This window comes from Erigeron canadensis, chromosome 1, assembly GCF_010389155.1.
Source record: "Erigeron canadensis isolate Cc75 chromosome 1, C_canadensis_v1, whole genome shotgun sequence".
Lineage (NCBI taxonomy): Eukaryota > Viridiplantae > Streptophyta > Magnoliopsida > Asterales > Asteraceae > Erigeron > Erigeron canadensis.
Genome location: NC_057761.1, coordinates 32,421,051 through 32,437,269, shown reverse-complemented (window position 1 = coordinate 32,437,269; position 16,219 = coordinate 32,421,051). Strand labels below are relative to the sequence as shown.

At 37.9% G+C, this 16,219-nt stretch overlaps 1 protein-coding gene and 1 long non-coding RNA gene across 8 annotated transcripts; one reads left to right on the top strand and one right to left on the bottom strand.

Moving 5' to 3' along the window:
• The first annotated feature begins 1,372 nt into the window (after positions 1 to 1,372).
• Positions 1,373 to 16,187, top strand: LOC122585084. 5 transcript variants are annotated; one of them, XR_006321659.1, is made up of 8 exons: positions 1,373 to 1,604; positions 2,199 to 2,273; positions 2,369 to 2,421; positions 12,470 to 12,930; positions 13,185 to 13,268; positions 14,021 to 15,374; positions 15,471 to 15,519; positions 15,639 to 16,187. It is a non-coding gene; the product is annotated as an uncharacterized LOC122585084 (long non-coding RNA). The 5 variants fall into 5 exon arrangements; XR_006321657.1 differs by having other exon boundaries at positions 2,171 to 2,273; positions 12,470 to 12,695; XR_006321656.1 differs by having other exon boundaries at positions 2,171 to 2,273.
• LOC122585083 (G-type lectin S-receptor-like serine/threonine-protein kinase SD1-1) lies at positions 12,312 to 14,876 on the bottom strand. Of its 3 annotated transcripts, none has more exons than XM_043757178.1 (7): positions 14,294 to 14,876; positions 13,977 to 14,114; positions 13,709 to 13,866; positions 13,351 to 13,561; positions 13,024 to 13,273; positions 12,788 to 12,941; positions 12,312 to 12,710 (listed from the first exon to the last, which is right to left on the bottom strand). In XM_043757178.1, exons 1-7 carry the CDS (start codon positions 14,850 to 14,852, stop codon positions 12,408 to 12,410), a joined length of 1,773 nt encoding a protein of 590 aa, XP_043613113.1. In that variant the 5' UTR covers positions 14,853 to 14,876; the 3' UTR covers positions 12,312 to 12,407. The 3 variants fall into 3 exon arrangements, with proteins under 3 accessions (XP_043613113.1, XP_043613114.1, XP_043613115.1); XM_043757179.1 differs by having other exon boundaries at positions 13,024 to 13,261; XM_043757180.1 differs by having other exon boundaries at positions 13,977 to 14,102.
• Positions 16,188 to 16,219: the final 32 nt, after the last annotated feature.

Sequence of the window (16,219 nt, the reverse complement as noted above, 5' to 3'; positions counted from 1 at the left end):
AGCCTCCTCCTTACACCTCTAAAAAATTGTATTGAAGGACAAGGTTACTGCCAGCAATATCTTATTTTTGTTATATATTCCCTTTGTTGGACAGTTGGACCATGCTTAGATATATTGGAATAATGGTTCAAATGGCAATTAAGTACCATAATGTTTTTATAGGAACCAGACGTGTATATCTTTTCATATTTGAGTCTTTTTCTAAGTATGATTTCTTTTAAATTGCAGCTGGGAAGAGAGATGCTGCGTCAAAGCTTCAAACCGGAATCAGCAGTCTACCAGCATCAAGTTTTATATTAAATTCTTGGATGTTGCTAAAGAAAAAATGTAAGTACACAAAAGGTTTGGTTGTTATAAATTTAACAATGTCTAATTTACTTCAGTAAGTTGATATACAAGGATAAAAATAGCTTTTGTGACGATGAATTGGTTTGACCTGCTTCCTCTTTATCTAGGTTAAAACCTTTTTGCCATTTGACATGTTAAATATGAACTTTAACTTTAGTTGACCCACTTTCTAGTAAACTGATTAATAATTTCCACCTTTAAGTACTATTATACTATTGATGCCCGGATTTGGTGAGGTGGAAGACAAACTAGAACAATTGGTCAAGGAGTCTAATCGGCTTGACAGTGAGACCAAGGTAACTGTCAGAGTTGACAAGATGGGTGAGCCGGGTAACCGGTCTAAATGGGCCGGGTTGACATATTTTATATATAGTATGGGTCGAGATTGGCTGTCCGGGTTGCGTTGACACATGATCACTTATTTTTCCATTTATTGTAAATTTTCAACGCATTACCTACGGTTACTAAGAGTGCATTATGAAGTCCCCCCTTTCTCTTTTTTTTACAGCCTTGCATTGAATATAAACTTTGAGTCTTTTTATTGTTAACCATTTTAGATAAAACACAACTTTAATCAATCCATTCATAAACTATAATTAATGGATTTTATGGTTCCTTTCTATTTGTTCTTGAAATGGAAATACAGATTAAACTTCAAAGCATAGTTAGAAACTTTGTCAGTTTATGGGACTCTTCGGTACACATAACTTGTCATTAACTTACTGATTTTATCTCGAGATTCTGAATAGTTAGGACGAAAACCGTGTAATTTCATGTCCTTGTGCTTTCAGCATTTAGAAGAGAATGTTGGTCTTTTATCCAAGGAAGTTGAGAAGTACAGAAGTGCATATGAAGATATGAAAAATAAACACAACAAAGAATACGAGGCACAAGCTGAACTGTAAAGAAGGAATAATCAGGGTGTTAACAAGCTTGATAGATTGATCTCTGATATTGAATGGCAAGTTCTCGTTCTTAAGGGTTGGATATGTGATTTTGTTATTGTTGTCTCTGATAGCTGCCACTTTTTTTTTGTCAGGTATGAAAAAGATAATATTCCTAAGAAGTTACATGTCCTGGAAGGAAAGAAGTCTCGAGAAGAATCCATGCTTGAAAGGGTAATAAAAAAATTAGGAACTCTTGGCTGAAATGAATAAAACTGATGATGTGAAGTACTGAAGTGTGATCAAGATTAAATTATGACGTGATTTCGAGGAAAACTTGAGGTACCGGGAGATAAAGGCAAAAGTAGACAGGTACGATAAAGAGATTACATTAGGTATATCTGCTGGGTTGGGTAACCTTTTACAACTATGTTTTATATGGGTTAAAGATGGATGGGGTCACGTTGATAAGAAATACTTTTTGTCAATTTTTTTTCCGAATGGTCCATGACTAGTTAGTGTCAACTACGATTACACAAATTATATGTTGTTCTCAGTAATAATCTAGTTTCTATATTCAAATGCTATAGCCTATAAGTAGGTCCTACCTCTTAAAAATGCACTTTAGGTAATTTTTGACATATTCAACCCATTTGATTTGTTCTTTTTTTTTAAGCTGTTTTTAACCCACTCGTATTTCATGTCTCATGCTGCCATCACTCAAGTCTATGTGGACGGTATCATTATCATTATAACGTTATCGACTACTATTATTTTATTAGTATACTATGTCTATATCATCATTATTGATTAATATATGAATTTTATTATTGTTATGAGTATTCTTATCCACCAATGTCCCTATAATACTTTGAAAATCATGTTATATCCTTGGTTGGATATAGGATCATATACATTTGTATTTTGGAGCTGAACAGATCTCATGGTACTGTGGCTGTATATCAGGAGGCTATATTGAAGAATAAAGTGGATCTAGAAATACCTGAATATAAGGAAATTGACAAGTGTTATTTTGATCAGGTACTTAAGCTCAAGGTGATGCTACTTATGATATTTTTTGTATGAATGAACTTCTCCTACTTATAATGCTATTAACATGATGCTTTTGTCCACAGATAAGCGAGATGGATAACAAGGATTTATATAACCATTACAATGCACTTTACAGGTGAGTTTTCTTTTTCTCTTCACCATAAACTTGACAAGTGGGTGTAGCTAGGTAATAGGTCAAAGAGGGTTTGGTTCAAAGTGAGTCACTTCTAGTAGGAGTCTAAACCTTTTGGTTGGCTTACCTAGCTCTTTCTTTTATGTTCATTATGATCACAAACCAATGTCATTAACTTAATAATCTAAATCTTTGTTGAAACAATATATAAGATTTTCTACTTAAAAGTAGTACACACCAAGCAGACTCGTTGATAATTGAAGGGGTCAAATTGCTACCTCAACTGCAGTAGTTTGGAATTCAGAAAACAACCTGTTTCAACCAAGTTCTATCTTGCCACCTCTATGATGAATAATACACTGAATTCACATAGCAAAAGTAAAGAACAGACTTGATAACTCAAACAGTTAAGATAAATAGCAAAGGACAATGTAAACAATAGCCAAATGAAGTTGGTTGTTAAACTATCAGGCTGGATTTGAGTTCCAGTAGCTCCCAAGTTCCTCAGAACAAAATAAAAGTCTAGACAATTCTCACGTATGGTTGTCATGCCTTACTTAACAAGTTAACATAACAACTTACCCTAACTTGATTATCAAGTAATTGTTAATCATAATAATAAACTAATGATTAAACTTGACTTTCAGCCCCCTTCACTGATTATTCTTTTTCTTTCGGGTGTAGACCTGTCTTCTGAATTCCTGGCTTCAGCCCACTTGGCCCATTATGCTGTAGAGTGTAGATCTTTCTGCTCAGTCTGCTGTAAATCTTCACTACCCCCTTCCCAAAGAATCACCTTGGCCTCAAGGTGAAAATCTGGAAGCTGAACTGCCATATAATCTGCCTTTTCCCAAGTAGCCTCCTCAACTGGTAACCCAAACCATGACAGCAGCACCTCTTTGTCAATACCAGAACCTCACACGCCCAACAATTCACTTGGCTGTACAATCTCAGTAACGTCAATACTCACAGTCAAAGTAGTTTCAGCTTGAATATTCCCTGCTACCTTTCCTAGTTGAGATACATGAAAAACATTGTGTATCATCGACCCTACCGGTAATTGCAACCTATAAGCCACTGTCCAACCTTACCCAGAACTTTGAACGGTCCATAGATCGGTCTGATAACTTCTGATAACATTATGTATTTGTCGGTTTGGATGCAATACAAATTCCACATGTCTACGCTTAGCATTTGCTTGACTTTTTATGATATGTTGTGAACGCAAAAACTGCACCTTTAATTTCTCCAAAACCTGATCACGCTCCTCAAGGTAATTATCAACATCAAAAGTATAAGCATTACCAGAATCATAGTGTATGAGTGGTGGAGGATCTCGGCCATACATCACCGTAAATGGGGTCATCCCAATCGTTGAATGGAACGAAGTGTTATACCAATACTCAGCCCATGACAACCATTTTAGCCTGTCCTTAGGTTTATCAGATGCAAAACACCTCAAATAAGTTTCCAAACTTCTATTAACAACTTCAGTTTGACCATCCGTCTGCGGATGATAAGCCGTGCTTCTTTTCCAGACGGTCCCCATGAATTTAAACAATTCCTTCCAAAATTGGCTAACAAAAACTTTATCCCTGCATACGTACAACCTGCTTAATAAAAAACCTGAGGCCACTGAAAATGCGGTATAAGGATATTTCAAAGGGATAAAATGTCCTCCTTTACTCAATCTGTCAACCACCACAAAAATCATACTATACACCCCCCACCCCCACCCTGGATTTAGGTAACCCATTAATAAAATCCATAGTAAATCTTCCCAAATCTTATCGGGTAAAGCCAGTGGTTGCAATAATCCCGCCGGATATAGATTTGAATTACAGCCATCACACTCAGCTACCATTTTGGCCACGACTCTCTTCATCCCAACCCAATAAAAATCCCTACTCATTGGTTGGTAAGTTTTTTGAGTTCCTTCATGCCCACCCACGACTCCATGAACATCAAGAAATAGACACTTTACCCAAGATGATTCATTACCAAACGCCCCTTGTAACAGAGAACCCCATCACTAACCGAGTACCCATCCAGACCAGAATATCCTCGTTTAACACGATCATGTAAGAGTCTTAACTCCGGGTCAGCCTTTAACTCTAACAACATAGCGTCATTCAATGCCACTCAACTAATACTGATATGCCCCAACTCAATAACCTCTCCACGCCGTGACAGAGCATAAGCAACCCCATTCTCTTTTCCCGGTTGATATAATATTACAATTATCATAACCTGACAGCTCCGCGATCCCCTTCTGATGTTCCCCAGGCACTGTCCTTTGCTCCAACAGAAATTTCAAACTCTTTTGATCACTTACTATTGTAAATTTTCGACCCAGCAGATATGGCCTCCACTTGTGAATTGCTAATACAATGGCCATTAGCTATCTTTCATAAACTGATTTGAATTGTGCCCTTATACCCAAACTTGACTAAAATAAACAATCGGTTTTCCTTCTTGTATAAGCACAGCCCCAACCCCTTGCCCAGAAGCATCCCTTTCAATCACAAATTTATTAGTAAAGCCAGGTAATGCTAACACAGGTTCCTTGTCTTGACTCTTGTAACTCCTCAAAAGCCTGAGTAGCCCCGTTGGACCATTCAAACCCATCTTTCTAAAGTAAATCAGTCAAAGACCTCGCAATTTTTCCAAACCTTTTACAAACTTTCAATAATACCCAGTCAACCCCAAGAATCCTCGTAACTCTCTTAAATTTTTGGCTTAGGCTAATCAGTCATAGTTTTTATTTTATCAGGATCCGTCATAACACCTTGACTTGTAACAATGTGACCCGAATAATCGACCCACCCTTGTCCAAAAACACATTTTTTTTCTATTACAATACAACCCCTCAGCCCACAATGTTTTTCAAAAACTATTGACAAGTGCCGCTTATGTTCATCAGTATTTCGGCCATAAGAAGAATATCATCAAAAAATACTAGCACAAACTTACGTAAACAACTTCGAAATACTTTGTACATAGATTGAAACTTGGATGGAGCGTTTGTCAAACCAAACGGCGTTACTAAAAACTCATGATGACCTTCATGAGTTATGAAAGCTGTTTTATGAGTATCATCCCCCTTCATGCGAATTTGATATCAACCAGATTTAAGATCTAACTTTGAAAAGATAGTAGCTCCATGCATTTCATATAACAGTTCATCAATAGCAGGAATAGGAAATTTGTTCAACACAGTACCCTTATTCAAAGCCCGATAATCCACAAAACTGTCAACTTCCGTCTTTCTTTTTAACCAACAAAACGGGACTTGAAAACGGACTACTACTAGGCCGAATGACACCCGCCGTCAACATCTCACCCACTAATTTTTTCTATCTCATTCTTCTGGAATTGGGGGTAAGGATAGGGATGTACATTTACGGGTTTGGTCCCACTTTTTAGCACAATCGCATGCTCGTTATCTCGTGAAGGTGGTAAATTAGGCATTAGAAACACATCAACAAAGTTAGTAAGCAAGTCATCCAACTCCGGCCTAACTTGCGATTCCTGCTTAATAGTCGTGTCCATCTCTGTCAAGCATAACAAAATACCCTTCATCAATTCCTTCCAAATCGTTGGTGAGAGACCGCAAGGCCAAGTTGCACGGGAACTGGTACGGGAACGAGAAACGGGTACGGGAACGCGAAACGACAAAACTCAAAAAATCAAGAAACGGGTACGGCACGGGTACGGGAATAAATACATAAAAAATATAATATATATACAAGTTTATAGTATATATTGAGGATACTTTGAAAAAATATAACAAATTTAGGGTAAATATTTTATTAATTATATATTATTTATGGTAATACATGACTTTTGTGCAACTTTTGTGATAGAAATCAACAAACCTTCTATACTTAAAGGACTAAATTGGTAACATTTACTAGTAGCTTTTAAAGTGGACTAAAAACCAAACTCATCTTATCTGATGAGGCAAAGAAATGCACAGACAGATAGATACAAAACACAGGCATACACACAACTCCATGAATGTCTTCTCTCGTCATCTATATATCAAATCTTAACCCATTTAAAGAAACGATAAACTAAACCACATGAATATTAGGCATCAAAATGAAAACGATTTAAAATCGTTGAGTCATCTCCGGTGACCCTAGCCATCTCCGTCGACCTAGCCAGCTCCGACGATCATTCAAATGCACTTTCTTCTTCTTCTTTTTCTTCCCATTTCCAGATTTCATCTTCTTTTATTTTGTAGCAAGATCCGGCCAGTTTTGGCCGTTTTTGAGCTGTTGACCACCGAAGACCGCCGTTGACCGTCGTTGAAGCGGTCAAGAAACGCCCCTGGACTTCTGGAAACCTATAAAAAAACGTCCCCAAAAATAGAAATGGTTCAAGAAACGTCCGTTGACTTAAGGAAACGGTCAAGAAACGTCCCCGTACACGTTTCCAGCCGTCCCCGTACACGTTTCCGTCCCCGGGGAGTTTCTGGTACGTGGGACAGCACCTTTGATAAGCCTCAAATTGTACATGTTTCCCTACACCGAATTGGACGTTTTGTACTAATTCTATAGCAGCTTATACTTGTTTTGTGGTGCGTTATGGTATTTGCTAGTGGTTTCACGCCTACAACAGGTATATTGCTCCCAAATGGTAGAAAATAGCTCAGAAGTAGTCCATATGCACTAACGGAAGAAGAACGGAGCTGGAAATCAGAAAAACTTGGAAAACTGATGAGACTCGCGGCGCGAGCAGGATATCGCGGCGCGACCCTGTTGTTTTTGACCTTCGCGTTATCAGCACGACTGGTGAGACTCGCGGCGGCGTAAAAATCCCCTGATCAAATGTGCCTCGAAAGTGTTACTTCTCGCGGCGCGAGGGTGTAGCTTGCGACGGGACCAGCAGGGGATCTGACAGATTTTCTCTCTCCTGAAGTATAAATACCTTCCACCACTCAACCCAAACCCTAATCTTGGACACTTTAGCCTCCACACTTAACTCATAGCTGATTTTAAAGGGTTTTCAAGGGTTTTCATCATTCCAACAACACTTTGAAGATTTGAAGATTGATTTTAGCTCTAGTTACTTGTCGAAGCTTGATTGTAATCTTTATTTGAATCTTTTTTTCATATTTGGTACATTATGTCTTCCTTTCTATTTAAATCTTTAGCTTTTAACATTATGAATAGCTAAATCTTTATGCATCTATGAAGATGAAGTGAAACAATTAGTTATGGTTGCATAGCATTTTGAATTCAAGTTGGTTTTACTTAACATTTTGTCAAAATCTTAATGAAGTGAGTTCTTCTACTTAAAATTGTGTTCTTGGGATATTTGTGTTCTTCAATAGTGGTACTAGTTGAATTCAAGTATTATTTTAGTTGTTTGTCTATGAACAACTTTTGCTAGGTCATGGTATGATAGTAAAGAATAAAAGTTTAATAGAAATTACTTTGTTAAGTGGATTTAACGGTTGGTGGTACCACGTTTCTTTCACAAAGATAAAATTGTTATTTAGATAATCAAACGAACTAGTTAGTTCAAGGAATTGTAATAGGGTTGGTGGTACCACTTGTTACAAGAAATTGGGTTGATTAGGTGATTGAGTGAATTTTACAAACGTTGTGCACCCGTTTGTGTTTTTGACTTGTCACGATTATTGTCACCAACATTATTGAATTTTGAGCTTAAACCATATGCAATCTAAACCTCTTGTGTAGCGGATTCGACATAGATGGCTTTTTAGTTATTTGTTACAACTCAAACTATTTTCGCATACTCTTCATTGACACCGGTTGAGTATTTCCTTTATTTTACTTGTTGATTAATTAGCTTTCTCAAACGCAAAAGTGACAACTCGGTCACAAACCAAACTTTCTCTTTTTTTACAACCTTAAGTACAACATTGAGTCCTTGTGTTCGATCCTGGTCTCACCAATTAACTATATTACATATGAACGGGTACACTGCCCATAAGTGTGTGGTAGTCAGTAAGCGGTAGATCTTGTTATAAATTATTAAACTCGATTTCACACATCAACCTTCTTGTCGTTTTCGTGCATCAGAGCCGCAAGGAGGTTTCCCCTCATTGCAACCTGGACTCCGGCCCTAAGCGTCACTGTCCGACCATCATATTGGAAGCTCATTGTCAAGGCTCCCCAATTAACTCTAGTATCCCCTAAAGTTTGTACTTTGTAACCATGTTATTCCCAAGATAACATCGGTGCTACCCAACTCTAATGGACAAAAATCGTCATTTACTTCCACGTCTGGAAAACATAAACATAACTCTGATCCAACTTACCATTTTCTAACACAACACGCGTCGATAGGCCCCTGAAACCACCAAGTTGCAACTTGCAACCAATTTTATGACCAAAATGTTATGTGTCGCCCCACTATCAATTAAAACCACATCACTTCCACATAACTTACCTTTCACCTTCATTGTTTGAGGTAAAGAAAACCCTACCTAGACAAAAATAGCATCCAAATGCATATGTTCTTCGTCCTCATCGTCTGACTCCCCTCCTACGTCATCTGGCTCCAGAATCACCCGTAAATGACACAAACTCTTTTCCGAGCAACAATGTCCGGACCCAAACTTCTCTTGACAACGAAAACACAGCCCTTCAGCATGTTTTATCAGCAAATTCAACTTCTCTAAATTGCTTGAATGGTACCTTTGTCTCACACATGACTTTACCAACAGTTTTGTTATTCCCTGTTAAAGTAGTAGCAACCCTAGAACCCCTGCTAACTGCCAAACTGGCCGCGAAAAACCGCCTACCTGACAGTCCACTATACCCTTCACAAATAACAAGAAAAGAACAGAGAAATAACAAGGAAGAACACGAGAGATTTAACATGGTATCTCACACATATGTGTGAACTAATCCATGGGGTGCAACTGGTTTTTCTTTATTGAATCCCTCACAAATACATGTACAAGAGATATCTTAATGTAGGTTACACAAATTAGGGTTTAGAAAACTTGCTCCCCAAGTTAGACCTAACCAGAATTGGGCTTGCTGCTAGCCTATCTAACTAAGGCCCGCTGGCTTTAGAAGTTGCGGGAACTTAGTAGTCTAAGTGGGCCGATGACAACAACTCCCAACAATCTCCCACTTGGTATCTTGGGACCTGGAACTGCACCATATCTATTTCTTATTCATATTTGTAACAATAACCTTCCTGTTTTTTAATGGTCTCTAGTTACCCCCTCTAGCCTTCTCATCAGTTTACCTGAAGGCCCGTTAAAGCTCCCATTGAGCTTCAACACATCAGTCACATAATTTGACTCGTTCTCTGTCCCTGCCCGACTCCCACTTACTCGAACTGCCGATACCTGGAGCATGCTAAGAACAAACACTCTCAATAAAGCAACTGGAGTGACTATAACAGCTCGAAGAATACTGGTTCTCTTAGCCCAAGAAGCCCTGACTGAAGCACAACACCCATGCTCCCACTGTCATAAAAACCCCTGACTGGTTTCTCTGAACCTTTCCTAGCACATTCAACTTGCATCTAACCTGTAGCTCTGGGTTTGCCATCTGCAAAGCAAACCTTTTTCTGCCTACGAGATTCTGTGAACCAGATTTTGTTTTTCTTCTGAACTGGGATGGTCACTCCCTCAGCCCGATAAACTGACCATATAAAGACACCATGTTGCTCATGCCCATGCTCATCCAACTTCCCGACAGAATCAACTGCGACTTGGAATAACCCCAAGACTTTCAAAGTCCATGAACTGGCTGGAGTCTTCAAATCTATGTCACCCATGCCCTACACATCAAGAAATTCATGTTCGCCGGTTTTACCTTTTCAAAATCCCCAACTTTGAGATTCCGCAGTGCTTCACTGTTGTGGGTAGCATTAAATGAAGCACTAAAATCCACGACCTAGGTATCCACACTACTCTCTACTCTGCAATTAGCGCCTCGTCTGAGTTGTAGTCTTCTGTAGTGTTGAGTCCTTTGTTATTTTCCGGACGTTGATTCCTAAAATGTCCAACCTCTTTTGATCATGCTTGTTCAAAGAAGCATCTCCAGCGACCAAGAAAACAAGCCACCTGTTTTCTTTCACCTTGCTAAACAAGACGAATCCAAAGCCAACCGCTTTAACGGATCCTTATTTCCTGTTCTTCATGCAACACGACGGTCTCCTCTTATCATCAACAAGCCAATCAAGGCCCGCAAAGAACTCAACATCAGCAGCACCATGCTAATGAAACTTTTGATCTAATATTCACTACCCAGTTACTTCTTTCTCAACAACCACCAACCAAATAAAAAAGAACAAGAACTGAGCCTCCTGCTTCTACGTCCCTTTTGTTTTCTAGCTAAGCTAGACCTGGTTGAAAGCCTCCTGCTTGATGAATTTTTTCCGTCCGCTTCTTCTGCTCTTCTGGTTGGAATAACTTATGCCTCTCTTCCGGTCTTAAACTAGGCACAAGAAAGAATAAAACTTGGTTTGAAGATATCTGATCAAAACAGTCTCACAAAAAACAGCCACAAACAAACTTGAACACCCTCAAAGTCTCGGTTTTTCTGTTGTAAACACACACCCGAAACAGCCCCTGCTGACCTGGAACCTAGTTCTTCCTTCTGCTAATTCATGAACCCCCAAAAGCCCTAATCTGCCAAAATCAGACCCAAATCTGCCAAAACAATTTCGTCGGGACCCTAGACAGCCCAATTTAGACCTAAACAGCCCCTGCTGTCCCAAAACCCAGTTCTTTCTACTGCTATTTAACGAACCCCATAAAAACCTAATCTGCCTAATCAAACCCTAATGTGCCTGGCTGAACATGCCAAAATAAGACCCAAAGCAATTTCGACGGAACCCTAAACTGCCCAATTCAGACCTGAATCTTCCTAAATCAAACCTGATTGTGTCTAAAGCAGACCTAATACCGCTTAAATCAGCTTTGCCCGAGCCCTGATTGGTGGCTGTGGTGACTGATCTGGCTTGACCCTGTGAGTGACTGTTGTGGTAGACCATACTTAACAATATACCATACTTAACAGTCCCTTTGCATCATGGTAGGCATGCAAGCTGGTTCGAATTTTGTTGTATTAGTAGACCATAGTTAACACTCCCTTTTAAGTATCGAAGTATGCGTTTAACCGTAAAGGAATGGTTGAGTGTGGAAGAATGCATGAACCGGCGACCTCTATGGAGGTGACGGCTAGGGTTTATTGTTTAGAGTCTATTGGCTCTGATACCTTAAGAATCTTTGTAATTGATTGTATTATTGTATATCTCAAAAGGGATTACATAGGAGGTACATATAATAGATACTTTTACAATGAACACCCTCTAATAAAAAACCTAGTCTAATACTAAACAAGCAATCACAAGTATGTCTCGTTGAATCACGTTCATGAATGCCTGACAGGTTGTTTGATTATGTGTTAGTAATTTGTATCGTATATATGGCGTATAAACATATATATATATATATAATATTATTACTAAGTTGTAATGGTTAAGGGATAACATAAATGAAAATATGCATTGGTGTTCGTTCATTTGTGTGCTTAAATCTAAAGAAACGAACACGTAGTGTTTGCATTCATTCATTTAAGTGGTTAAACTTAAACAGGCGATCATAAAAGTATGTTAGTTTAATTGTTCGTGTTCGTTCATATGTTTGGTTAAACTCAAACAAACAAATAAATATAAAATTATGCCATATAAACTCTTTTTGGAATCCATTAAATCCTTGAGCTTATTAAGGATTGCTAAATATTATTTCTTGTAAGTTGTTAGAGATATAATTCTTTGTCTTTCAAAAGAAAGTAATAACTATCCATTCATAACAAGCTTATCAATCTGATTGTATTCATTACATTTTCTATATATGATACAGTTTAAATGTATCGAAACAAATTCACAGTCTTCCTAATGTTATGCTTATACAGTTTTTTAGCAAACACCCAACAAAATAGGTGTGACAACATGTATTAACAACTTTAAACATGACTATTTTTGCCTCATTTTCTACCTTCTACTAAACTTATAGTTATTCCATTAACTGATGATGATTGGAAAATAGGATTTGAGGTTGATCCTTTGTCATCTTGGATAAAGAGGCCCGGAAGTTTGGGTGAAGGTAGCGAACCTTCATAACCCAACATGGAAACTACAAACGGAGTGCTAGGTCTATCTTCCGGTCGTTGTTGCACACATAATAGACCGAGGTGTACTGATCGCAACACTTCAGAAGCCGAATATGACTTGCCTAAAGATGTGTCAACTAAATCAAGTGACTTGCCCTCATGGTAAAGTCTCCATGCCTAAACACAAATGAATACAAGTAATAAACACAAATGAGTTCAGTTTATAAATGAATGGATGTATTCAACACACTTACATGTCCAAGAAGGCTATCATCATGGTGGTCTGCATGAACAAAAGCGCTGTTTTTCTTCCCACTCACAATTTCCAACACCAAAACCCCGAAGCTAAAAATATCTGACTTTACCGAGAAGAGTCCGTTTACTGCATACTCTGGAGGTATGTATCCCCTAAGTAGAAGATAAAGCCAATATCAATAGAGAAAAAACGAAATTGAAATGCATCAAAGAGTGCAAAGTTTAGGATACTAACATAGTTCCGACCACTTTTTTGGATTTTCTTTCACTTTCATGTTCCTTGAACACTCTAGCCAAACCAAAATCCGATATCTTTGGATTCATGTCTTGATCAAGCAAAATGTTGCCTGCTTTTAAGTCCCTGTGGACAATTCTAAGTCGTGAATCTTGATGCAGATAAAGAAGACCCCGTGCAACCCCTTGAATAATGTGAAAGCGTTGTGTCCAATCAAGTAATGATTTCCTTGAATCATCTGCTCGGTATGCTAAATATTAGTTTACATAAATTGTATTTCTTTTCAACTATATAATTTAACTCTAAAATTTTAAAAAAGAGCCTAACCAAATATGAACCAGTCCAGGCTTTTGTTAGGCATGTATTCATAAATTAGCATCGTCTCGTATTCTTGAATGCAATAACCTAAGAGCTTTACAAGATTCCGATGCTGAAGTTTAGCAATACATATGACCTCATTCTTGAATTCATCGAGCCCCTGTTGAGAGAACTTTGAGAGCCGCTTTACAGCAATCTGCTGTCCTTCTTCTAGCTCTCCCTAGAGGTTATCATTATCAGTACATACATTAGTGTTAGAAATTACAAGGATCAACGTCCAAAAGTCTGTCTGTTTAGATAAGTAAGCAGAAGCAAAGTTGTTCAATCTTTAAATTACCATGACAGAACCTCTAAGTATTAGCATTACCTTGTACACTGGACCAAAACCACCTTCTCCCAGCTTGTTGAAATTAGAAAAGTTATTGGTTGCACTAGCAATTGTTGAAAAGCTAAACACTGGCACCTCTATGCTTCTCCTCTTGCTGCTACTGTAGTGATCGTTATATAGAACATTTACTACAATACCTACAAAAGATTAAGTCGATGTAAAGAACTTACATACAAAAAAATGATCATAATTAAGGTATTATGTTGTATTGATAGAATGTATGAACATCTAGATTAATTTCACTAACCTTCACTTTCTGCATTTGATCTCCTTTTCTTACGCCATATGCAGATTGCCATTATCAAGGCCAAAAAAATCAATGCGGCTAAAATTGACAAAGTAGCTTTAATAACTTGCTGTTTCTTTCCATTGCCTGAATGGAGATCTAAGAGATATTACAGAGTTAAAGCAAATGAAATCTTCTCAAGTTACATATAATCCTTGAAATGAGTGGATTGAAACACATCAAGTTGTCTTTGGTACAAAAAAATCATATGTAGACTTGTTAATAATGAAGTCAAACATCATAACCAACTTATATGTTTGAGCAATGTATTTGCTTACCTAAGAATTCAGAATCTGCTAGCCTAATGTAAAAATCTTGTCCGTTTTCTGGGTACACTCGGACATCAATCAAATCACCAAACCATTGCAGACATCCAATTCCATCTCCAGTCATGTTAGTTGCATAGGCGATGCATGAGCAATTATTCTTGCACGCTACCTCACATTCCTCGATGCTTGTGCTATTGTTGAACATGGCGTTCTGCGTGTCTGGCAGTTTCATGCCTGATAACATCTTGAAAAACCCCTTTCCTGGCTCACAATTTAAGGCTTTACTCCGCTGACATCCACGGGTCCAGTTTTCACGGCTCAGTGGTTCAAACCCTTTCAAGCATCCGCAATTAGGAAAACTGGCGGTACTGCAGCTTCCATATGGGCCACACAGTGCATAACTGTCACAATTATCGTTCGGAAAAATGTCAACTTGATACCACAAGTGGTTTTGCATATCCATATGCCATATCTCAAACAAGCCCCCAGGAGTTACTATACTCCTAAATGAGTATGTGATGCTATTCAACGTACTTTCGATATAAATCTCCTTCTGATTCACAACCATATCAAATTTATGCTCAAAAAAGCTATAAACTGGCAGGCCAGCAAACTGTAAGCCTTCATAAGGACCAATCCGTGCTTGAATGACAGAGTTTTTTCTAAGATACAATTGCTGATATTTGTCCTTAACCATTGAAAGTTTCATTGTATACTCACCAGGGGCAGGATCATCTACACTCCTCCACGACGTCAGGTACATCTCTCTTCCTGTTACAAGGTTCTTTCCCACTTTCATTCCTGGTAAGTAGGTATCTCCAGGGTCATCAAAACTTTGCCAAATAACATCATTCTCATCCCGAACTTCAAAGTTCCCAGTATCCGTTAGTTGTGCTATGGGACGACTAACGTTTTTGCTAGATGAAGAAGAAGGCTTAGATGACCAAATGGCTATCCCACCTACTTTAAGAAGAGACAGAATTCCTTGGTTATTCAATTTGAGGACACCCAGGGTATTTTTAAGGGGTATTTTACGGTTTGCAACCCAGACAACAGTACGAGGATTTGTGTTCTTAAACCATATTCCAAGGTATCGATTTTTCGATCTACCTAGCCCAAAAAATCCCATCTCATATATTTTGTTCTCTGAAACAATAGTCTCACCATCAGTGATTTTTTGATGCAGTTTACTGGTGTTTACTGCACAATAAGTATCTTGAATTAGAAAGAAAAAGGTGATAAAAAATAGTAACATGATACTTGGTTTGGCCTTTTTTGGTATTAAGTTTCTTTTGCAAATATTCTGCATAAACCTTAACAAAGACTTTGTAATCGTGTTTAAAAACTTTTTCAGGTTCAAGTTATCTGGGATAGCGAATCTCGTATGAGACCTAGGCGGGTAAATTTGTGGTCAATTTCTAACCATTTTCCTAATCACCTCGAAATGTTAACTAGCAAGATTCGAACTTAAAGTAAAATCAAATTGCCTAAGCGCTAGACCTGGAGGTGGTTATTGACTTGCCAAAGACTGAAGACATTTCAATAATACGAAGTTTACTAGAAATGGCCCCTTAAGAAAATGCCTATCTGTAACGTTCGAAAAGAAAATCGTTTCCACACCCATTAGGCACATTCCACTTGGTGTAACATGGTACACATGACTTCTTCGATAGTGTTGATTAGTCATTAGTCAACGCCTTGCAGAATGGAAATGACTACGATTCTACGAACAAGTTAGGAAATGAATATACTGTTTCTAGATGTTCATTCAAGTTATATAAGTTTGTTTTTTATTGGTCATATTACTTTTACAATTTTTTTATTGTATAGTATAAAAATGTTGATTCTTCAGTTCAAACAAAATTTTACTTATATGGTATAAAATTGTTGCTTTAGGTTTTCATTTTTATTTAATTTTAATGATATACTACCGAC